General features: G+C 41.1%; 1 protein-coding gene and 1 long non-coding RNA gene across 2 annotated transcripts in view; one reads left to right on the forward strand and one right to left on the reverse strand.

Moving 5' to 3' along the window:
- Window positions 1-25756, reverse strand: part of LOC129348717 (uncharacterized) — a 196929-nt gene that overhangs the window by 64934 nt on the left and 106239 nt on the right. The window lies entirely within an intron of this gene.
- The window catches only part of maml3 (mastermind-like transcriptional coactivator 3), a 136593-nt gene that overhangs the window by 46363 nt on the left and 64474 nt on the right, over window positions 1-25756 (forward strand). The window contains exons 2-3 of the mRNA XM_023283543.3: window positions 19984-20724; window positions 22391-23353. Of these exons, the coding sequence (XP_023139311.2) occupies window positions 19984-20724; window positions 22391-23353 (1704 nt within the window). The remainder of the gene's footprint in view (window positions 1-19983; window positions 20725-22390; window positions 23354-25756) is intronic.

Raw genomic sequence — 25756 nt, forward strand, 5'->3', positions numbered from 1 at the left:
TTTTCTTATGATTTATGGCATTGTAACTGTGTCATACTACACAGAAGAGAGTTCTGAGTTCTCTCTACTTCTTCATGGTTGTTCTGTTTCCAGAGGGGTGCAGGACTTTACATTGGAGTGAAAAATCAGCTAACAGTGAGTAAAAATGTGACATAATGGCCTAAAACTGCCTGTGCCTCAGAGGGTTATTGTACAGTAACTCTGGACTTGAATTCTGTGTACAGATCCGGATGTCTGTATTTGAGCCACTTGGATCAGTTTGCGGTGTTTCCTCTGTTCGTTCCAAATGTGACTTCCGTTCCTTAATTTGGTTTTTAGTCGTCTGTAACTGTTCCCTGATCATAAAACACCAAATATCTCCTTGCACAACTTCTGAGGAATTTTTTTTCAACAAGTTGCAGTGAGCCTGTTGCTCCACCTGCACTTGTTGACACCATTCTGGAGAAAATTAGCTACTAGGAAAAATCAGCACATTTTCAGAATCTTGGTGTGAACCTGGTACTGAAATATGAGCTCTCCTCTGTATCAGACAACATGAAATCCCAGACTCTCCTGCGGTGCTCATGGCAATAAATGACATCACCTCTCCTCAGATATGGCAGTCATCAAGTATACATCTTTTGTGTGCACATACACAACCACACACGCACACGTACACACTGCAGTCCTGGGGAGATAAAGACGTACGTGAGCTATGATCGCTCATTTTTATGACAGACAGACAGCTGGAAGCTTTCCTCGCTGCAGATTCGACCCAACGAGCCCCAGAGCAGCGCTAACCCTCATTAAAAACACCAGTGTTTGTTTGTATGTGTGTGTTCGGGGGCTGCCGGCCTCTCTCTGGTATATCCACATGCCTGGAATAACCACACAGAACCCGTCGCTTCGGCGATAACTATCATTAACATCCTGATTACAGGTCTGAGCATCTTAAAATAACACATACACACTGGGGCAGCGGATCAATACTTGCATGCTGGGGTAATGATGGGTCTGCCTGCCCTGCACAGATGAGAGAGATGATGCATTACGCAGGAGGAGATAGATGGAGGCAGATGCAGTCAGAGAAGAAGGAGAGGGGATGGATGCTGAAACAGGCGAGTGGAAGGAAGGTAAAAGTCTGTTTGATTTGGGTGTAAAAAACTGCATAAAGCCAGCGAAAGTGACCCCACACGCACGTACATATAAACACACCAGAAACCACATAGCTGTTGTTGCATTAAATGAAGATCAGTCTGCCATGAGATGGGATCAATGGGATGAAAGAGTGCGAGAGAGGGGGAGGCAGAGATAGACAGGGAGATGTATTGTAGGGGTCTCGATAGATTAGTCTTTCTGTCTTCTGGCTTCCCTCGTGATTTCTGCTCGGAGGCTGAAACACACACATGCCAGGCCGAGACACAGATATCCTTTTATACTGTAAAGCGCTAAAATAATTAGTCAAAGCCTTGACTGAGTAAAAGCAGCAAAGATCACGCATTCAGAGCATTTCTTAAGACTGCAGAACGTATAGAAAGTAGAGAAGCTATTAGCAGCAAAATGCACATCAGGCCCTTATTATTCCAGACTGATACACCCCCACAGCAGCTCCAATATATCCCACTTGGCACTGAAAAGCACAAACATGACGGCAAAAGCAGGCAAATACGGACGTCAGACAGTCTGGTGTTAAATGCATTATGCTGAAATTAAATAGATGTAGTGCCATATTGGACAAGCGTAGTATTCACACCCGTCACTCCTCCTCTTGTGGCCATTAATAGTGGAAATTTACCTACTTGCCAGAAAACGTGACGTTCTTTGAAGAAATGCGACAGCTGTTTTTATTCATGTTGATGAAGATTAGGCCTGTCACAGATGTATGCTGTCTGATATGAAAACTGGTCTTCTCCACAGAACTTAGGAAAAAGATGCTTGGGATAATTAAGAAATGGTGTCATGACATGGTTTGTCCAGCAGATCGGCTTTAGCTTCTTTATTTGTGATACTCTCAGCAGTGTGTGCAGCGCATGTAGCAGAGTAAACGTCACAGCTGAGCAGATGGTGGTGCGGACTCACTAATTTGTGATATTTACTGCTGGAAAATTGTAGATTTAAAACAACTAAGCCATTATTTTCACTTTTAGGTACAACTCTTAACAGTGTACATAAAGAATATCGGCTTATATATCCTGATTATTTTAAGTAATATTGAGCTGCTGATTATTCATCAGGATTATTTGTTAATGTTGGGTACAAAATATTTTCATATTTTAACTATTCGAGCGCTGCTTTCATGTCCATTTTGTGGTACGTTCCTGTTAATGGACTCAACAAAGACTTGGGAACTGACTTAAAATAAGATTCTGACTCCCCTGAAATCAATGCATCTACTAGAGGCAAAATATCAACTTTTTAGCAAAATGCCTCACTAACCAAACATCTACGCATCAATAGAAACTACCTTTTACCAATGTTCCCTAAACACCTCACTTGCAGGCTACAGTAAATGCTCGTGCAGCAGCTTAGACAGATGTATGGCCAAAGATTTGTTTGAAAACAGTGAACTAAAGTGTTCTAATGTCAGATTTAGCCAAGATGAAATCAAGTGATTTTGTCTACATGCACTGTTTTCTGAGCATTTTAAACATGAATAGCACAGCTGATCATGTTCATTCAGTTTTGCCAAAATCGAGATTTTTACTTGATTAATTGTGCATCCCTTTGATGTTCAGGATATTTCAGTCTGTGGAACTGGCGTCGACCTCAAAAATCACATATCAGACAGATTACAAATCTGCATTATACGTGAGCGCAGCATTAACCCATAAAAATGTTGATGTCATCGTAGTGCTCGTAGGTTAGTTTAGGTAGTTAAACGGCATTAACTACCACTGTAGTTTCCCTGAAAATGTTAATGCCAATTCTCAGAGAAAGTGGAGCTCTTTGCTCCCATTGTGTTTTTACTCACTGAAATATGTCTTGCACTTCTGTGGAAATGCACAACCCTGACTAGAAGTAGAGAGAACTGTCTTCTGTGTAGTATGACGCAGTTACAATGCCATAAATCATTAAAAAGCGAAAAAAAAAAATTATCGTTTATTTTACAGAAAATGGAAAACCCTGGAATCAGCATGTACAACATTTTTCCAAGTTCCCACAACTATAACCAACACTGTTAAGAATGTGGCTCTACATACAGTTGACATTACACTACTTAGAATTTTAATTTGTTTCCACAGAACTTGTCTCTCTTCGGCTATGTGTAAACAAAGCCTGCAGTTCAGTCGAAACTGTGACTTTTGTTTTCAAGGGCTGCATAATTTTTTTGTATTTTATGGAATCTTGTTTCTGAAAATGAATTATTTTTGGCAAATTCTTAAATCAGACATGTATAATAAAAAGATTACAATGAATTAATCAGATTTTTAGCTCAGATTTGGGTAATTTTCCTAGTGAAATTGGCAGAAAGCTGACATGTTTTTACAGTTTCTTGCTAAGATGAATGGTGAAATTTATAATTAGAATTTGGCAGTTTTTGACAAAATAAAATGCCATTCAGACTCGCCGGTGGGTTTTGGGGTTCAGAGGGTTACACACAGCACAAACACACTGTTCTACAGGTTTACTGTCTTCCACATGGCAACCGGTTGTAAAGGACATAAATTATCCCTGTTTTACTGTGTTACTGTGCTCGTGCATGTGCTTGGATCTTGCATTTGTTTCCTGAGCACGTGCACGTCGGTTTTGGACTTTGTTCTTTCTAGGTCTGGCTGAAATGTGTGTTTAGGCTGTGTAAACACATGCACACATTCAAAGAATCGCGGCGGCGAGACAACAGCAGCCTACTACTGCATGACCTAGTTATGCTCACAGAAAAATTAGAGAGGGGAGAGAGTGAAGGCAGAGAGGAAAGGATCCTCAACAGGTAATATGTGGTGGTGGAAACAACTGATCTGGTGCATGAAACAAGGAGTGGAGCCTGGATGTGCAGTCGGGTGTCGTGACTCGAGTTAGTGAGATGTGCTGTCTTGTGGCCGTCGATCTGCACGACTGAGGACATCTGGAGCGCAGAACACAGCAGCTCAGTGGCTTCATTCCTCCCAGAAACACCCGCACACATTCAGCCTGTCCTCTGGTCGACACACAGTCATTCACACCGATGCCTGTGTGTGTGTGTGTGTGTGTGTGTGTGTGTGTGTGTGTGTGTGTGTGTGTGTGTGTGTGTGTGTGTGTGTGTGTGTGTGTGTGTGTGTGTGTGCAGCGAGATTCAGGCGTCGCTGCCAAGTAGCCATCAGGGCCCCTCCACTCGCTGCCACACTGATCTGTTACCATAGCAGCCTCTCTTCCCCCTCGGCTCGGTGTCGAGAGCAAAAACTGGTGAAAAAGAGGGAAAAAAAGCTGTCGCTCCTGCTACGAGAGCATCCATAAATCTGTGTGTGTCTGTGTGTGTGTTGGTGCACCAGTCTGCCCTCACGACAGGCTCCGGCGGAGGCAGAAGCCGACTGGGTTTTGACGCAGCCAATCGGGCTCTTGCCTCCCGTGGCACTTTGCCCGACCGAGCCAATCAGAGCAGCCCCACTGCACCAGATATGCACATACTGTACGTGGACATTGCACACTTTTTTGTTTGGTGGTTACAGATGTCATCTCGACATGTGTGAAGATAGAAAGATAACAAGTGGAAATCCCTCCACTGACTCAGTATCCACCTCGTCTTTTCCTACTGTCTCCTCTCTGCTTCCCGGTTTGGTGTGTTTGATGTTGCCCGTGTTGAGTCTTTTGTTGGCGTGTCCGGGGAGGACAGGTGTTGGACACAATCTGTCCCTATCTGCACACAAACACACACAGGAACAGACACACACTGACACACACACACACACACACACACACAGCTGTCGGGCTCCTCCTGGTGACCATCTGGCCATGAAACCAGGAGCCTCCCTTCACTCTTTCCTCTGTTTTTCTTCAATCTTTTTCATATATCTGCAGCCATATTGGATTCTTCTGCTGTGTAGCAACTCAGTCGCCACAAAAATATGATCCTCTACAGCTAAACTGCATTCTGTGTTTCGTTTTGAGGGGCATCACTAATACATTTGAAATTGACTCGCCATTTATTTTGTTGCTTCACTGTCACTTCTTTTCAGCCAGCCAATCATATATTGGATAGGGCGGGACTTGTTACCCTGGTAACCCAGAAAATGGAGGAGATGCTTCAGACATGTAGTGAAAGGGTTATATTTTCACCCACACTGTGATATTTTTCTTAACCTTAATCAAGCAGTATTGATGCCTAAACTTAAGAAAGCTTCTAACATGTAAACGTGATATTTTCCTAAACCTAAACACACAGCTTTGGCGCCAAAACCAAATCAGAAAGTAAGCCACAAAAAACAAAACTTTATTTGTGTCAAAATAAAAGCTACCACAAACTCTGTTAAACTAAAGTTTCATGCTATAAAAAATCTGCAATTTTACAGAATCCTTTGTTTTATTTTGCATATGTTTCTATATTTTTGAAATGCCCAAAATGTCCATAATTAGACTTTAAAATTACATATTTAATGTAAAATGATATGAATCAACTTTAATGTGTAATACTGTAAAAAAATCTTCAATTTTACAGATATTTATTTGATTTTACAGCTTTTTTCTGAAGTTTTGAAATACATAAAAACAAAATATATATATTTATTTTCTTTTTTAAAAATACAAAATTATTTAATTGTGTTAAAATTCAAGCTGGAAAACATGTTTTATTATGAAAAATTACTGCTGTTTTATGAGCTGGTTATTTTCTGTCCCAGCTGCCAGAATATTACTGTTTTTTTTAAACTTTTTTTTTTCTATGCTGCCACCTTCTGAGAACACTGCAATTATGGAAACAAGCCTAATTCGCTTTTTCTGTTTCCTGCGGCATTTCTAAAGTTCATGTTTTCCGACTTGCTCTTTCTTTGACCAGAAAACTAAACTTGACTCCACGAATCGAACCAGGAAGAACAATAAAAGAGATAATAGGTCAACAGTTGGTGCTCGTTAGCTTTGTTATTTCATGCCAGAAAAACATCTGAGCAGTTTTTATTTTTTTTCAATCAGTATCCCAGCGAGCAGCAGAACTCTAATTTCACCATCAGATGCAAAAAAAAAATATCCCCTTAATTATGTTTTACTTTTGTGTTTTTCTCCCCCTCCCCAGCAGTTTGCTCTGGTTGTGTAGTTTTGCTGGCTGGCTGAGACCATGTTGTTGAGTAAGAGGGGGGGAAGGATAGAAGGTGAGGGAAGGGGAGAAAAATGAGAGCGAGAGGGAGGAGGGGGTGGATCTGTTGACTTACGACTCAAACAGCTTCCCCTCCCTCACACCCACTCACACTTCCTCCCTCTTCCTCACCGCTCCCTCCCTGCCTCCCTGCCTCACCCCCCACCCCCTCCTGGCGTGATGGTACAGCTCCAGAAACAGGAAGGAGCCGCAGCCGCTCTATAAATAGAGAGGAGCTGCTCAGCCAGGAACCACACACAGATACAAAAACACACAAAACCAGCCACTTGAACACATTCGTCCCCTTCATTTTGCTTCTCTGCCCTCTTTTTCTTACTTTATCGCTAATTTGTAAGCACACATGCAGAGCGTTTCATGCCAACGGTCTGTTAGCACACATATTATCTGAGTGTTGAGTCGAGGGTCGGAGGGTGAAGAAGAAGTGAAGCTCCTCCGGCCGCTGGGTCAGCAGGTTTCAAACTGCTGATGACACATATGCTCCCTCTGTTCTTTCTTCACTGCACGAGGCTGTTTGTTTTCACTGTTGATTATTTTCTCAATTAGGCAGAAAATAGTGAAAAGTGTCGAATGGTGGCTACCAAAGCTCAAGATGACAGCCTCCACAAAGTAGAAATCAGATTACTGTCAGAGGAGTAAGAGCCAAAACCTCAAATATTCAGATTTAACAAGCAGGAGTCATTAATGGCAGAAAATGAAACTTAAGTCATCACTGGAAATGGAGGGAAATGGCTAGCTTGTGTATTTCTATTATTCTCACATCAAGGGAAATATTTAAGTCTATTATGAGTGTAGAACACTGGATTTGCAACCAACTCTCCTCTAAATTATATTTCTATACAGCTAAAGTGCATTCCTAATTACATTTTGAGGGATTTTGTTTCGAAATAAACATAATTTTTGACCTCTGAGATTGACCCATTAGCCTTCCCTCTGACCTCCTAAGACAAATTTAGAAGCTTTTTCAGACTGGCTGTCTTTTCTGCAACTTCACAGGTCACCAATGATGTTTATTTCAAAACAAAACTGCTCAAAACTTAATTGAGAATGCACTTTAGTTTTATAGGAGCATAATTTTCTCAAGACAAGGATGCAAATCCAGTGTTCTGTCCCCCACATTGACTTAAATCTTTACCTTGATGTGAGAATAATAGAAATACACAAACTGGCTGTTTCCCTCCATTTCCAGTCTTCTGATTAATTTTCATCTTCTGTCATTGTTTACTTTCAGTTTTCAGACACTTTTTAGGAAAATATAATGCTTGGTAAGACACTTGTAGATGTTAGAAGTGCAGCATTTTTTATTTTTTTACAGAATCTGACTACTGTAAATGGTTTTGGAGATTTAAAAAAAAAATCAATCAATCAATCCAAGTTTATTTGTATAGCTCTTTACAACAGCCCAAAGGGTGACCAAAGTGCTTCACAGTAAAAAAAAACAAAAAAAAAAAACAAGAAATTAACTTAAAAACTATACAGTAACTTAAGACAGGACAAACAATCACACTTGCACTCACTACGGGCAAATTTAGAATAATCAATTAACCTCAGCATGTTTTTGGACTGTGGGAGGAAACCCATGCTGAACAGGGAGAACATGCAAACTCCATGCAGAAAGATCCCAGGAAAGCCGGGACACGAACCAGGGATCTTCTAGCTGCAAGGCGAGAAGTGCCAACCACTACACCACTGTGCAGCCTGTAAAACATACAATAAAACAATCACATAAATAGCAATAAAACAGCACTAAAATATAACATCTAAAAGAAATAAAAGTAATAAAATTTCACCAGGTATGAAAAGCCATTTCAAACAGGAAAGTTTTGAGTTTTGATTTAAAAAGACCCAGGTCAGTGATGGTGCACATGTCGGTGAGGAGCTTGTTCCAGAGTCTGGGTGCAGCTACAGAGAACGCCTGGTCACCCCAGAGTTTGTATTTAGACCTGGGTACTTCAAGCAGCCGCTGACTGCACGACCTCACAGCTCTTTTTTGGTCCCGTAAAGTTAAAAGCTCTAAAAAATAAAGGGGAGCAAGACCGTTAAGGGGTTTAAAAACAAACAATAAAAGTTTAAAAAGAATTCTCGACTGGACTGGAAGCCAGTGGAGAGCGTATAGTACTGGGGTGATGTGCTCACGTCTGGGGGGTGTTTGTTTTAAAATGAAATGAAGCAGACTACAGTTATTTTGATGAAATATCAGGCTAGCTAGGATTTGAGCCTCACGTCACAGATGATTATTTCAAGAACCATAGAAAAGTTTTTCAAAATTCTACCAATCTGTGTGTTTTTTTTTTAACAATTTCTAACTTTGAAAAATGCTGTAAATTTGGTGATTTTAAAAAAAAAGACAACATTCCTTTCAAACCTATTGGCAGGTTTTGCGTCTCTGAGGGCTAGTCGGTTATAAAAATAGTTTCTAAGCAATTGCAGCTTTAACACGCCACATGTAACAGACAAGGTGACAAACGAAGGGAAAATCTTGAATAAACTGTGGAAGAAGATTATTATAATGAATACAGATGCTTCCACACAGGTGCTCCACATGGTACAATTAAGCAATTACCATCCAATCATCTCTGTGGCAGCTATAAAAAGACTGAGCAGGCCCAGTTGAAGCTGATTTTATATGAAGAATCATGGTGAGAGGAAAATATCCAAGTGGTTGTGAAAGAGGGGTGATAGCTGGGGCACAGAGGGCAGGAGCTTCAGTCACAAAGACTGTGACCAAACTGACGTCCTCACTTCGATGTGTGGGACATACTGTATGTAAGGGAAAAATGAGAGCAAGTATTGCTAAGGTCAATCTAAAAGGTCAAATCCATTGACAGTTGCATAGAGGTATTATAGTAGGGCTCCTTACTACAAAGATTTGAGAGTTTAGTGGTGCAGAGACCAAGTTCGCTGATCTACAGAGACATAAAAAAGAACTAACATGGTCAGACAAGTTATCCATCACCATATTCTTGCAAGCCAGGTGCTTCTGTTTTACTGTGGAGGCATTTCTGTGGACCCAAAACCTTGTCTCCACTTTTTGCTAGGAGATTTTCAAGCAACAAGTTGGTGCTTTCCACTGAGAACATCAAAACACCAAATATGGGTGCATCTTTTGGAGAAACGGTGTTGTAAACCTCCTGTATAGTTCTGCAAGTCTGTAGACTCAACACCAGGGTGGATTAAAGCCGGTTTTGGTGGTCCAACAACTTATCAAAATGCTACATATTGGGGTTTCCTTTAATTTGTCACCCATCTGTACGTGAGAAACACCTGCACTATTTCAGATTTTATAATTAGCTCATACAGTACGGGCAGTGAAATACAATAACATTCCCTAAAGACAGAAAAAGTTATGAATAATGAGAAGTAAAGAGATTGTGCAACTAAAGTGTACCGGAGTAGAATTTATTGTGTGACTCTACATGTGTGAAGATCCTTTTCTCCAACTCAAAGACATGTTTCTGCACAGCACAAACAAAGCTAAAAGTACACGTTGTCATGTAGGTTTTTATTTCTTTGAATGCATAAAGAAGCATCTGCCAAAGCTCCAACTACAAAATATTAAAACCAGCGGTGGAAAGACTGGATTCATTTGCAAAAACGGGCAATTTAAGGTGTTATTGTTTAGCAGATTAGAAGAGAGTGTGTGTCTATTGAAATGCGGGTGTATAAACCCCCAGTGTACAGGAGGCAGACTGGCAGGCGCTTTCTCACACATACACCCTTCTCTGGGACGGCGGCCAAATGTTTCTTTTGTTTGTACCTTCCTCTTGTCACTTGGAGTTTTCTGTCCTTCACTCCCATAGACTCTTTGGGTTTTTTGGGGTTTTTATTGGTTGTCTGTCCATTTATTGGTCAATTTCCAGAGATCTGGTCAGGAAAGTCCGAACTTTGTGTGTCTGAAAGGGCTGATTTAATTAGAAAGAGTCGTGCAATAGTGACAGTAACATTGAAGGTGTGAAATCCCAACACAGTCTCCACAAAAGCATGTTTTCATTCAACTGAACTGTGTTCTTGGTTACGTTTTGATTCAAACTAGTTCATTTTTAATCATCTTTGCCGGAATTTTTCCTCTAAATTTTCAGCCAACCAATCATATAATAGATGGGGCAGGACTTGTTGCCCTGGCAACCCAAAAATGGAAGAGAAGCTTCCAACACGTAGTAAAAGGAGTGTATTTTAGGACTATAGCCCCTATTTATGGGTCGCCCATTCAACCTGTTGAGCTACCTGGCCGTCCCAAGCAAGTCATTTTGGTGCCTAAACTTAACCAAGCTTTTTACATGTGATGTTTTCACATTTCCCTAAATTTAACCAGAAAATTGGTGAAAATCGAGAGTAATTAATGACAGAAAATGAAACTTAAGTCATCACTGGAAATGGAGAGAAATGACTAGCTTGTGTATTTGTATTATTCTCAAGTCAAGGTAAATTTTTAAGTCTATTTTGAGTGTAGAACACTACTCTCCACAAAATGAGATTTCTGTACAACTAAAGTGCATTCCTAATTACATTTTGAGGGATTTTGTTTCGAAATAAACATAATTTGTGACCTCTGAGATTGACCCATTAGCCTTCCCTCTGACCTCCTAAGACAAATTTAGTAGCTTTTTCAGACTGGCTGTCTTTTCTGCAACTTCACAGGTCACCAATTATGTTTATTTCAAAACAAAACTGCTCAAAACCTAATTGAGAATGCACTTCAGTTGTATAGGAGCATAAATTTCTCAAGACAAGGATGCAAATCCAGTGTTCTGTCCCCCACATTGACTTAAATCTTTACCTTGATGTGAAAATAATAGAAATACACAAGCTGACTGTTTCCCTCCATTTCCAGTCTTCTGATTAATTTTCATCTTTTGTCATTGTTTACTTTCAGTTTTCAAATGCTTTTTAGGAAAATATAATGCTTGGTAAGACACTTGTAGATGTTAGAAGCTTGGTTAAGGTTTAGTTACCGAAATGACTTGCTTAGGTTTAGGTTAAATATCAGGGTTTGGGTTAAAATATGACCTTTTTACCACCTGCTTGAAGCTTGTCCTCCATTTTCTGGGTTACCAGGGCAATAAGTCCTACCCCATCTGATGTACGACTGGTTTCCCTCCATTTCCAGTCTCTATGCTAAACTACGCTAACAGGCTCCAAGCACAAGAAAGCAAAAATGAGCCAAAATTGTGAAACTCTTCCTTTACCGACCAAACCTTCACCCTGCTCATTAGCGCTCCCGACTCTCGCTATCAACAGGTGCTTTTTGGCTTGAGCCACATCTCGGACCCTGAGTGTCAGGATGATTTACATAAAAGCCCTCCTGCCTGGTTTTCAGTGTCTTGCTCAAGGACACTTTAGCAGGATGGATGTTTGCTGACGTGAGCTTGAACCGATGTCCTTGAGTTAAAGGACAGACTCTCCGATGCTCCGGTCTGTTTTTGATTTGTACGTTTCTCTTCTTTTGGGCAGTACAAAGACACACAGAGATTTTGATGCCAGACTCTCAGTCTTGCTGAGAGGCGAAATCAAAACCCTTTTCCACTTTGCCTCTGATCACATATAGAAAATGCATGAAGGCATTGTAAGAATTCATAGCAAACACTAAGTTCTCAGCTGCTCCTGGTTTTCTTTTAATATCAGCCTGTCAGTCGATGTCACTTTTCTATAGAGGAAATCACGAGCTGTGCTGCACATTAAATAAACGAGGTAACGGAGCTGCGGGATGCTTTTGTTTTTTGGTCTTTGTATCTTCTTGGCGTTATGACTGCTGAAATAATCCCTCACAACAAAAGCCCTTTTCAGACATAAAGTTCTTTACGTTAATTTGACGGCGGCTGAACGTGCCAGTTGTTGTGTTCTTATTTCTTTCTGCCTCCAAATGAATGCCCCAACAAGCACTTTCTTTGTGTTTTTCTGGTCCTGTCACATTTTTACTCACTCACAAAAATCAGGGCTCTGTATATTATAAATATTTCCATACTTAAATTTTTAATTTCTTTCCATTCTTGTCTCCCATTTGTTCTATATAAACACAGCCTGCAGTCCTTGAAGTTTTATCACATGACTGTTGGCCGCAACTGAGTCACAAAAGACTTCAAGGTTGCAACAAGGAGTGCAGAAGTATTTGTTTTTATTTGTATCTTGTTTATTTGTGGCAAATGTTTAAATGGCACACATCTCCTCTCTGCTCTGTGTATACACAGCCTACAGTTCAGCCTAGTTCATTTGAAAAATCACAGAATTTTTGTCATGAGACTGTTGGTCGCAACTAAATCATTAATGACTGGTTACATCACAAAATCCAGAGATTTTTGATTTAGAGAGACTCTGGTGGGAGCCAACACTTTATTTTTGGCAAATTTTTAATTGAGACTTAAAATAAAGTGATTTTTATGAAATATCCCGGGCTTTAAGCTTGGTAAAGTTTGGCAATGACACAGCACATTACAGAGAGCCATTTAAGGACTGTCAGAAATGTGAACATCTAATGATTATTTCTGTTGTTGCTTTTTCTGGCTCTGACAAATGGTGTAATATTTTTTTTTCAAGTATTTCCCCTGAAATACACACTTGCATTAACACTCTAGTAAGACAATTCTGACATGATGCATTCGTGTGCAGACTGCTGTCCTCTGTGTCTGAATGAAGCCACAAGGAACACTGCTGTAAAAGTGAACTTCTACAGACTAATGAAGCAGCAGTGTTGTGTATCTTGTGTCTGAAAAGGTCTCAGCACATTCAACTACATGAATGATGAACGCAGCCTCCTGTGTGGCCATACAGCAGGTTAAAATAGGTGGTTACAGGCCGGAGCTGTTGGCCAAACCCCCATCGCCTCCATTCATACGCATACACGGCGGCAAAAACACTTTTACTTATTAAAGACCTGTTTGATTTAATTGACTCATTTCACAGTCTAGTGGGCCAGACCAGGAACAACCACACACACATCAACACACACAAAGTATGGCACAGTCTGGCCCGCACCGGGGAAACCAAATGAAATTTAAATTATGACTGATATTTGTGTGTCTATGAGAGTGTGCGGAAAATTGAAATGGGAGTTTTGAATCGCACTTTGGTGATAAAATAGAGGAACAACTGTTCGAATTTCCTTCTTTCACATACAGTTATTCATAGTGCGACCTCACTTTACGTCACCTTCTACTGAGGGGTTTGCTGACAGATGTTTGTGCAGTTAAATCGTCTTTTTGCTGTTAAATTGGAATCACTGATAATGATGCTGATGCTATAAGTAAACCTGCATGGTTTTAATGTTGGCACAAGACCTCCGTTTTCTCCTTTAGAGTTTATTTTATTCCAACTTGTCATTTACTCTCGACTCTGAGGCCAAGAGCTCAGAATGTCACGGATCAGAAAAACTGACAAGAAAATAATCAGGTGTGCTATGTGGTAGATTTGAGTCGCTTAAACACTGTAATTTTTTATTACAAAATAATCTAAGAGCGAGCGATAATGGAGTCTTTTTAACTTCCTGTCTGACCAACCAATAAACCAACAGAATTTGTTAAACTGGCCGACAGCCTGTTTTGTTTGTGTGTCTGAACCTTAAACAGTTTCTTGGCTTTTTGCTCCTGTCACATTTTTACTCACTGCAATATCAAGTCCTGCACCTGTATGGAAGCAGCACAACCATTGCTAGCAGTAGAAAAAACACAAACACATCTTATGTGCAGTTTGATGCAATTATGATGCCATAAATCAAAACAAAAGTTACCTTTTTTTATTTCTATTTATTTTACAAGAATTAAATTGAAAACTTGGAATCAATGTTACCAAAACTGTCAAAAAACACAAAAAATGGCTTGACGAACTAAAGATATTGTACTACTTACTACAGTGGATTCTCACAATCCCTGCACTTTTCATATCACCCTCTACATCGTCTAGAAGGATGTTTCACCATGCTGAATGTATCTTCCAACAACTTGCTCCCCTCTATACCGTTTTTGATTTATGCCGTATTTGCTTACTTTTCTTTTGCTGCTCTGTGTAAACACAGCCTGCAGTTCAGTCGAGAAGTAATTTTTTGGTCAATAGACTGTTTCTCACAGCTGAGGGAGTAATGACTTATCGTTTGCACCAAGAAGTTCAGAATTTTTTATTTTTTGCAACTTCTTGTTAGAGAAAACGGTTGATTTTTGGCGAATTTTTAAGCAAGCTGTAGTATGAAGTGATTTTAATCAAGTATAATTTACACATGATTACTTCAAGGACTGTCAGAAAGTTGAAAATCCAGTGCTGCTTTCTGTTTTTTCAGCTTACCAATTTAGTGCAAACTGGTTCATTTTTACATAATTTTCAAATGACACATGTAGACTAATGCGTTTTTGATGCAATATCAAGGTGTAAAGCTTACATTTAGACATTTTTTGCGAAGAAATGGAACCTTACAGATGAGTTGTTGAAGGGCTGTTTGGACAGTTAAAACGTCAGCAGTTTTTTTCTATTTTTTTACAGTTTATGACCGTGATAAATGTTGTGTTTTGGGGGATTTTTTTTAACTCTAACATGCCTTGGAGTTCAGACGGTTAAGAAGCTTCGTTCAATCATAATTTCGCAAATCTAATTCCATACAGGTCAATCCAGAACTAGCTGTAAATGACTAAAATCTGCCCCCTGCTTTCTTTTATTCAGTGGACATCACAATCACCCTGTTTGCTTGTTGTCCACACTCACATCCTGCCTGTTTTTGGCAGCACTGTTCCCTGCAGTCAGGAACAGAGAAGAAAAGCAAAGGAGGGTGTGAGGAACGTCGGCACGGCGTCGATGAAACACATTATTTGCTGCAGATGTGATGAGTAGCGGCAGGACGTTCTCAAGCTGCTGATCTCTGGGTATAGGAGCAAATATTGTGGAAGCGTCTCGACGCTCCGCCTTAATGCTCAGAGGAGGAAGGAAGGAGGGTGTCGGGAAGTGAGCAAGTGAGCGGGAGGAGGAGGAGGAGAAGGAAGAACAAGGAGGAGGATGCAGAAAGCACAAAGCACCAGAGCAGCAGGTTGCTATAACAACAGCACCTTAGCGCCTCCTTCTCCCTCCCTCTCTGATCGCCCTCTCATCGTTTGCTCCCCGCTGTCATTTGGCGCTCCATGCCTTTCCATCAAGCCACCTATCTCCTCCTTCCTCCCCTCCACCACCTCCACCTCCACCTCTTCATCTTCATCTTCATGTTCTGGTAGCTCCTCCACTGAAAAAGGGAAAAAAGACCATCTGCCTGACAAATAAATCCCCTCTCTCTCTCTCTCTCTCTCTCTCTCTCTCTCTCTGTCTCACCTTTGTCTCTGTGTGTCTTTGTCGCTCGCTCTCTTGTCTGATGTGTTACGGCAGGCAGAGGAGCAGTCAGCAGGTGTTTATGTCAAAGAATACACAGCTGAACAAGCTATTCCCTTTTCCTGTCTTTGCTCTTTTACATCCTTCCCCCCCCCATATTCCAATGCTCTTTTGTTCCCTGCAGCACTTCAGCTTGATTAAACTACTTCAAAATTCTTAGTCTCTCCGTGTCCTCTCGCTGCTCCTCCATTCAAAGCCGATTTGAGCAAATAAAAATATTGTCGGGTTCAGCGCGTGGCAGGTACATTACGGCAATTCAGAGGTGTAATTAGGTTGCTAATTGCGCTAAAAGAAACAAATGATTAATTAGCCGCAGTTAATGTGAAGTATTGTGTACAGCTTGCCTTTTTTTTAAATTTTATTTTTTTCATTCATCCTGTCACATTCCCTTAGGCTGCTGACTCACAAATCCACCGATTCTTTTTTTTGTTTCTGTCTGGACTCTTTGTTTCTGTCTCTACAATCAAAATCATATAAATGAGGTAAATTTTTTTTCATTTTTTTTTATCATAAGTGGGCGTGTTTTGGAGAAAAGCCATGCGTGTGTCTGTGTGGGAGACAGTTCACACCACCTGGATAATTATGGGAGTTTTTATAGGTGGGCTTTGAAAGACGAGTCTGTTATTATCAACATGAGTCACTGGCATTTAGGGAAAGCCTGTAACACACACATACACACATGCACAGACACACACTTGCTGCAGACGTGAATTATTTAAACCCATTGATTGCAGGACCACACGCACAAAGAGTAGAAGCCATGTCGTGACAGAGTACACGTGTGTTTTTCTGGCTTTTTTCTTTTCCCCCTCGCTTGTTTCTTTTAATGGCTACAACCAGCAGAAGAGTTGAACATACACACAGACACACACTGTAGTTTTGGCTGTCAATACTAATAGTGTTTATCATGTCATAAAGATAATTAGGCTGCCTGTCAGTCACTGTGGAGAACAGAGGAGGAACCTGACAGCTCCACCCGACACACATCCACACTCCAGTAAGCCGAGAAAAGTCAGAAAAAGGATGATTTGTGCAGCTCTGTGTTGTGTGTTTTTGTGATTTTGCGATGTGTGTGTGTGTGTGTGAGTTTCTGCCAGCTTGAATGGGTCCACCTCCGGGTCAGAATACAATCTGAATATATTTTGTCTGTTGTTCCATCTGAATAACAAAGAGCTAAGTGTGAATTTGCACACATACATGTATCTGCGGTGCTTTCCTTTGTGTGTGTGTCTGTGTGTGTGTGTTGGACTCTTTCACATGTGTGACAGCTGAGAGTGGATTTTACAAAATATTTTATCGCTTCTGAGCTCCTTTTTTCTTACACAGAAGGCTGTTTGAAATGTAGATGTGCAGGATACACGTACTGTATAAATGACTTGTAGATGGCTGTTAACGATGTAGATTTCGTGAGTTTCTGCATTTGCATGAGTTTTGTTCAAGTGTGGCTAAAAGGAGTGATGTGTAAGAAGGCAGTCAGTATAGTGTTGTATTATTTCACGTCTTTAAAATAACCATTAATGCTTTTCGGTTATACTAAACATTCTTTTAAATAAAATATCTTCTTGCGTAGTAAGTCGGTGAGTTTGAAAGGCATGTCATTTTAAAAAATCATCAAAATTACATTTTTTTATCAGAGCCAGAAACTGTAAAAGCAGAAAGAATAGTCAGATTTTCAACTTTTAGCAATACATGAACTGTGTGACCTGCAGCTCTGTTGGGAAAATTCACCAAATCCAAGCTTAAAATGAGGATATTTCATTATCATTTTATTCTACGTGTCTAAATTCCAGTTTCCAGTAACCATATTGTGAGAAAACTAAAAAATTTAAAGCTCCTCAGTGCAGCTGTGAAGCCATTAAGGATTCACCTGCTTGTCATGTGACAAAAATTCAGGGAGTTTTTGGCTGAACTGCAGGCTGTGTTTCCACAGAGCAGAGCTGAGACAACTATGGAAACTAATAAGAGAACAAAATAATAGATGTTTGATCAATAAAACAAATGTAGCATGGTTCAAAAACAGCGTACGGAGGAGCAACGTGTCTGCAAGATGTTTGAAGGTACATTCTGCATAGCGAAATATTTTTCTAGTGTGAAAACACATAAGTTGTAAGATGTAAGTAGCAAAATATTTATAATATGTAGAGTCATTATTTTTTCCAGTGCTGGTAACACCTGTCTGCACTTGGAAAAACGTATGTGTTAATTCTCAGAAAGAGATTTTAATAATTGAAAATTGCTGCGATTTTATGAGATCCTTTTTTCTGGTATTTTACAGTATTTTTTTGTCTTTGTTGATAAGTTTTTTTTTTAAAAGTGCAGGAATGTAAAGATAAAATAGTATTGTATTTGTGCATCCATTCTTTTTGTAGTAACCACAGAAGTCGAGCTGTGCTTCTGATTTCAATCAAAAATGTCATCTTTTTGTTTGAATCTTACACTTTGGCTCGGATTTGGTTGGAAGCATAGATACTGTACCCTGGGAACCTTTCATAAATGAGGTCCCTGCTTCCCATCCGTCATTTTAATAGCATCTGCAATTCCTCTGCCAACTTCATTACGGATTGAAATTAACGGGAGTTCGGAGTAAAATTGAGACGGAGCATTTACTAAATTGCACAGAGACTTAAATTATTATTATTATGTATTTTGCCCTTTTTTCATCACATTTAATTTTTTCTCATTGTTTACTTGAGTCCTTGACTGATGCAGACATGAAGCCACCGGTTCTTACTACATTTTCCCATCGCCACGCTTCATATTTAAAGCCGAGTAATGAAGAAATTATCATTGCTGCACTGAACTCTAAGCCCTGTGTCATCAGTTCAGCACAACTGTTAGCTAACTGTAAAACTACCCCTCACTGACAGTTACACAGTTTTCCCTGTCAGCACTGCAGTTTGTTCTTTAAGATGTATCCAGTCTGTTTGAAAAAGAACTTTTCCACTGAAGGAAAAAAAAAATCTGAGTACATTTTTTAACTACATTTTTACAGTGTATAGAAATCTTTCTTAATGACATGTAAGGTCACAGTTAAAAATATATTAAACATTTTTCAAACATTGCCAAAAAGCAATACACCTTGATATCAGGTGTAAATAAATCCTTTTATTCTGTGAACTTTACTACATATTATCTGTAATATGACAAAACATGGAAAATGCTTAAAATAACAATTAAAAGATGATTTACCATTTTCAGTCCGTAATAAATACATTTTTCTTTTAGGCGTTGGTCAAATAATGATGTTTTTGCTAATACAGTAAAAGTTGTTGTAATTTTACAGACAAAATCAGTAAAATAACAGTAAATTGCTTTCAAAATTTATACAGCAGTGCAGATTAAAGGCCAAGTTGGGCAGATTTTTAGAAATATCTTTATTTTCCGCCCTTTGCTTTGTCAGTTTCTGCATACCTCCTCTCTTCTTGCAGCCAGAGTCTATGACTGTGATTACTTTAACTACCGGCCGGTTGGCACCCTGTCGTTATCCCGTCTGAGGCCACGAGGCGCTTCATTTCGGCCGACAGCGTGGAAGCTGCACTAAAAGGCTAAAAACGGGGTGTGGATTTCCGTGCAGCAGTTCGACTGCTCGTTGGCTGATGCTAATGATGGCGAGACCTACAGCTGTTCTGATCTTTAATTCCCTCCTGAGAAAACATCATGTTCAGCTCCACTTATTCAGACGGCTGCTCATGCATGTGCGCACGGTGCAGATGATCATGTGAACTCCCTGCACTGCAAAAAAATTATTTTTTAAACTGAAATTTAAAAAACAGTTACAGATCTAACTTCTTATAGAAATATTAATCTACATGTTGACCATAAAAACAAAATACAATAATGTCCACATCAAAATCAGTATTTTTCTAATGGTGATTTGTTCTTTTACAACATTCTGCTATATGAAAATGTAAAAAATGCACTTATTTGACTAATATTTAAAAGAGAAAATAAACTGCATATCCACATCAAAATTCTGTAATTTTACAAATTGTAATATGTTTTTTTCACAATGTGTGTAAAATTACAGTTTTACTGTATCCGAATGAGCTACAAAAGTCATTATTTTAGAGACATTTGTGGTTATTTTCACCATTTTTACAGTTTTTGAATGTTACACTATTCCACCATTTTTTAATATTTTATTTCTGGCACCGTTGCTTCCAGACTCATTTTTTTAGAGGTTTTCTTTTACACTTTTGAGTGCAGCCAGATTAAATCCAGAAAGTACAATTGATTTGTCTCTGTGATATTTGGATTTTCTTGTGAAGGTTTTCAGTGTTTAGAGTCCACAGTCGGTCGACTTATTGATTCATATCTCACATTGTTTTCATCATCAGCACCCTGAAGATCTCAGAAGTTCCTCATACTAACATGTCCCATTTCATTTGTTACAGCTCCAGGAAACTGTAAAGAGGAAGCTGGACAGCGCACGGTCACCTCTTAATGGAGACCAGAATGGCATCTGTGATGGAGGCAGCTACTCTCCGACCACCAAACGGGTCCGGAAGGAGGGCTCCGGTGGTTTGGACTCGCTAACAAGTCTCCCCAACAACAACAGCAATGTGCCGCCCATCTCCCCACTGCATCACCAAATGGACATTAAGCCCCTACTCAGTGGGCCCAACACCTCCAGCGGAAACAACACTACGAACAGCAACGGCACCCACGTGGGCCGGGCCTCGGACGAGCTGGGGAAGAACGGCGGCAGCCACCTCCCGGACATGAAGCTGAACGGCTCGCTGGACCTGGAGGACAGCTTCGGCCTCCTCAAGGACCTCAAGCAGGAGCCACTGGACGACGGAGGCGGGATGGAGTCCTCTGACCCGCAGTCTCTGTCCAATCAGAACAAACTGTTCTCCGACATCAACCTCAACGACCAGGAGTGGCAGGAGCTGATCGACGAGCTCGCCAACACCGTGCCCGAGGACGACATGCACGACCTCTTCAACGAGGACTTTGAGGACAAAAAGGAGGCGGAGTTTGGCAGGCCGGCCAACAATCAGACGCCGGGACCGCAGGAAGCGGCCGGGAACACAACGGCGCCCGGAGGAGGGGCGGTGCCGGCAGCGGCTCTTCCTCCTCCTCCCCCTCAGCCACCGCAAGGAGGACCGCAGGTTCCTATGGGGTCACCACAGGTCAGTACTGACAGGCCCAACATGGGGTCCTGTGACAAGAGTGTAAGGTTTTTGTCAAAGCAGATGCCGATTATTGATAATCATGGAGAGCAATAACTGATATTTGGAGCCGATAAACATTAGAGCATGTGACAGCAGGGTTCCTGCTATTCATACGTACACTATTTCATCAAGAAGGATTACAATACATTGTAAAAATGTAAGTTTTTAACTAATTTTTTTTAACAATTTACTGTTATTTTACAGATTTTCCTTTTTTATTAAATTACTCATAATAATTAGTAAAATCACAGAAACAAAAGGTACTTTTTTGCATGTTAACCTGATAAATAACAAGCCTAAACTATAAATAAAGTTCACCTCAAAATTGTTTTTTTTTTTTTTCACAAATGGCAAATAGTTACACTACAGTGATACACTACCGTTAAAAGTTTGGGGTCCCTTAAAAATGTCCTTATTTTTGAAAAAAAAAAAAAAGCATTTTTTAAAATGAAGATTACATTAAATTAATCAGAAATAAAGTCTAGACATTGTTAATGTAATAAATGACTATTCAAGCTGATTTTTAATGGGATATCCACATGGGGGGAACAGAGGAACATTTCCAGCAACCATCACTCCTGAGTTCTACTACTACATTGTGTTAGCCAATGGTGTTGAAAGGCTATTTGATGGTTAGAAAACCCTTGTGCAGTTATGTTAGAACATGAATAAAAGTGTGAGTTTTCATGGAAAACATGAAATTGTCTGGATGACCCCAAGCTTTTGAATGGTAGTGTAGATATTTACTGTTATTTCAAATAAATATTATATAAGTTAAGGATTGAAAAGTGGAATGGTATATGTTTTTAAAAGTTATTATACAGGGTTTCTCTGATTAGTAAACTCCCAATAATTTCCAGTAAAGTCACAGAAAAAAAAATCATTTACATGTTAACTGGGAAAAAAAGGCCAGAACTGTTTTACAATTTTACTGTAATCAAAACAGCTAAAAACTATCATTATTTTACCGTTTTTGCTTTTGCTTACAGATTTCAGTGTCATTTCAGCTGTTTGTAGGAGTCTTTCCTCTGATTTTATTACATACCTGCAGCATGAAACAGCAGCAGGATCCATATGATGTCCTTCAGTGCAAGACCGTTGCACACATTGATGCATGTGGAACAACTTTATTAATTACTTATAACCATAAGTTTTTGCCGACATGGAGACAGGATTGATCAGGATCTAAGTCAGACTTTGAACTATTCTTTACATCAGACAGGTGAGCTGTTGCACTCAGGGTCACAGTTTCCTTAGCAGTTAAATCATTTGTGAAGTAGCAGAATTAGGTTTAGTCTGTTGCTTATCAGTGCATCATTATGAGTTGTTTCACTTGATGTAACGTTACTGTTGAGTGTACTGGGTGAATCATCTGGTGAGTATGCCTGAATGAAGAGAAAAAGGGATCAATGTCTGAAGAACAGAATGCCATCACCTTAGCAGATTAATAAAGATGTATCTCAGGTCTGAAAACGTTTTTTTTGAGACTATAAAGAGAATCAAACTAGTTCTTTTCCTGCCTCCAGTCTTTACACTATGCTAAGCGAATCACCTTCTGGCCTTTTGTTGGACTGTTGGTTTATAGATCGTGAATCTGATGGGTTTGTTGTGTTCCTCTCCTCAGGTGCGACCGTCATCATCGGGGCCTCAGTTTGCCACCACTGCCAATGGGACACCTCCTCAGCAACCTCTGCAGCAGTCTCCAGCTGTTGCCATGGCATCAGGTTCACCGTTGCACAACTGCGTGGCCCGATCCCCTCAGACGCCCACCCAGGCTCAGACGCAAGCAGTCTCTCGGCCTGGGAACGGCTACCTGATGAACCCGGGCCCAGGGGTCAGTCAGGCGCCGGGCTCGGGTCCAGGAGCGGCGGGCGTCGCCCCCGGAGGTCAGCCCGTGGGACCGGTGACGCCTGAACTTTCTCCTGCAGAGCAGCTCAAAGCGATGGCTCAGCAACGCGCTAAACTGCTGCAGCAGAAGCAGCAGCAAGCAGCTAACTGGTCCCCTGCAGGCGCTCCAACCAGCCCCTACAACTCCGGACCCTTTAACCAGGACAAACCCAACAGCCCCATGATGTACCCACCGCAAGCCTTTAACGCACCGCAGGGCCCTCTAGTGGCTGGGATGGCACCCAACAATGGGCCCAAAGCCCCCATGAACAACTACCTCCCTCACAACCACATGGGCATGATGGGCCAGCAGCAGCCAAACAGCATCAACCAGAACGCCCTGTCTAAGCAGCAGCAGCAGCAGCAGCAGCAGCAGCAGCAGCAAACGGCAGCCATGTTGTCCTACAACAACACCAAACCACTGAGTCACTTCAGCGGCAGTGGGGTCGATCACATCGGTCAGAGGATGACTCCTCCCATGGGAGGGAACAATCAGGTGAAGAACCCCATGATGCCGCCTTACATGGGTGGCGCTGGAGGCGGCGGTGGAGGCGGCCAAGGGGCGGGGCCTGGGCAAACGCAGGGACCAATCCCGGGTCAGACGGCCCACCTGAGCGAGGAGCAGAAGAGGATGCTGCTGATGAAGCAGAAGGTGTTGAACCAGAGCATGCCCTACAGCACCATGCAGCCTCACGGACAGGTAAGGGAACCGTGCGCTGTTGTTTGTGATCAATGCAGCTGTCAGAGTTCAACTGCAGTCGATACTGTTGGTCCTGGAAGAAGTTTCCCTTCATCTGTCGGTTGTTGCAGTGGAGCAGGGTGATTCCACAGATGCAAACTGAAAGAGATGAATCGGGGAAAGGTCTTGCAGAACGTTCAACCCTTGAGCTCACGAGGAGAGCGAAACAAATTTTTGCTTTTGACGAGCTATTTGAAACACTAGCTGTCCGCTGGAGGTTCTCTGTAAATTTAGCTCAGGTTATCTGACTGGTTCTTTGGGACACATTACAGAACACGGATTTCTGTTTTATAAAAATCTTCCAGAGGTGCAGCCAGGGAAGGTAAAATGGCGGTAGTTGCCCCAGCAACAAGCCAGGGCTGGGAATAGGCATAGGAAAATGGCCTGTCAAGAGTGTATTGATGCCTCTGCAACACTAGCAGCACTGATAGCCTCCCCCCTCCTTCCTCCTCCCTCCTCCTCCTCCCCCGGACACACAAGCACTCACACACCAACAAACACCAAAGCTAAACGGCTCCTTAGCTCATATCCCCAATCTGTCACAGCTGACTGATGGCTGAGATTGGACCGCTAAGCCGAGCTAGCTGCTGTCATTACCCAAAGCCCACCTCAGGCGGTTTGTTTCCCCCCGAAGCCCCGGCGAGCGACTCGGCCTGCTCTGAACGCTCCGGCAGGTTCAGCCAGGTGTCAGGCGTCCTTAATAATTTGCTGGACTGACGGAGGGCATTAAAGCGTGGGCGGACTGTATCTTAGCAAATAAACGCAAGCGGAAAAGCTCACAATTTGTGCGTTTTCTGCTCCTGCTGTTGCTCATTAACTCTGAGGTTGTCGATATAAATTTGCGTGTGCATGCCTGTTGATGGTGCACTTGTCCTTTTCCCTTTATCTCGCCGCCGTCTCTTCTTGCAGATGATATGGCTACAGTCAGTCACCTCCTCCTCCCCTCTGGTGATCTCTGCGTCTCCTGTCCTGCTCCTCCTCCTCCTTCCTCCCTCTTCCTCCCTCTGCCAGACACACTCAGCACCAATAAAGGAGCAGATTTATTAATATGAGGCCTTTGTGGCTGCTGCCTGGAGCGCTGTGTGTTTGTGTCCATGCACATGTATGTTTGAGAGTGTTTCATAGATTTAGTTGGGGGGTGGTGTCGGTGGTGGCTGGAAGGGGAGGGTGGGGGAGATTTATATGAGTGAGCAGAGGAGAATTGGAGACCGAGAAGAGAGAGAGAGGAGAGGAGAGGGATGTGCAAGAGGAGGGAAAGAAAAGGAGAAAGGCGAATGCAGAGAGCGAGAGATTTATTGTGGAGTGAGGACGGAGCATATTAAAAAGAAAGTCAAGGGCCTGGAAAGAGAGAAATAAGTGAGCAGTGCAGAGTGGAATGTCTCAAATGCAAAATACTCACAGCTCTACATGGATTTAGCAGAGTTGTAGTGACTCTTTAAATAATATGTTTATTTTAAGTGAGCAGTCAAGTCTTTCAAATAGCATTGTCAACTATAACACCTTAAAACTCGCAGCAGAAATCACACTTCTTTATTCTGCTTTACGGTATTTATGTAAAATGCACAACGAGTGGTAGCGCTTCGCCCTCTAAAACCCAAAACCTTCCAGCGGGCTTGAAAATCATGTTATATCTAAAAAATCACCAGAATGACACCATTTATCAGAGGCAGAAACTGGAAAAACAGAAACAGTCTTTGACATCATGTATAAATTAACCAAATCTCAGCTTGAAATAGTGCTACTTCATCAAAATGCTTCAACCACATGTTTCGTTTAAAAATTCATCAAAAACAAACCATTTCAACTAACCAGATTTTGTAAGAAAATACCTTGGTGAAACTGCGAAGCCATAAGTGATTCAGTTGTGACCAACCATGATGTGGCAAAAACTCAGTGATTTTTCAGCTGAACTGCAGGATGTGCATACACAGAGCAGAGCAGACAGAAGACAAAACCTGCTGTTGAGCTTGAAAGACACGTTGTCTTTACAAAATGACACCATTTATTAGAGCCACAAACTGTAAAAACAAAGAATCATGGATATTCAACTGTCTGCTGGCTGCTAAACTAATCATGTGTAAATTAACCACATCCAAGCTAAAAAGAGTGATATTTCATCAAAATCTCTTCATACTATATATGTTGTTTAAAAATTCACCAAAAATAAAACATTTGAATTAACGAGATTTTGTAAAATACAAAAAATGTGATGCACCATGATGTAACCGTAAAACTATTAGTGATTCAGCTGTGATTGATCATCGTGTGAAAAAAATTCATCAAATTTTCAGCTGAACTGCAGGCTGTGCACATGCAGAGCAGACGGAACACAAAACCCACTGTTGAGCTTGAAAGGCATGTTTT

This window comes from Amphiprion ocellaris, chromosome 4 (assembly GCF_022539595.1).
Source record: "Amphiprion ocellaris isolate individual 3 ecotype Okinawa chromosome 4, ASM2253959v1, whole genome shotgun sequence".
NCBI lineage: Eukaryota > Metazoa > Chordata > Actinopteri > Pomacentridae > Amphiprion > Amphiprion ocellaris.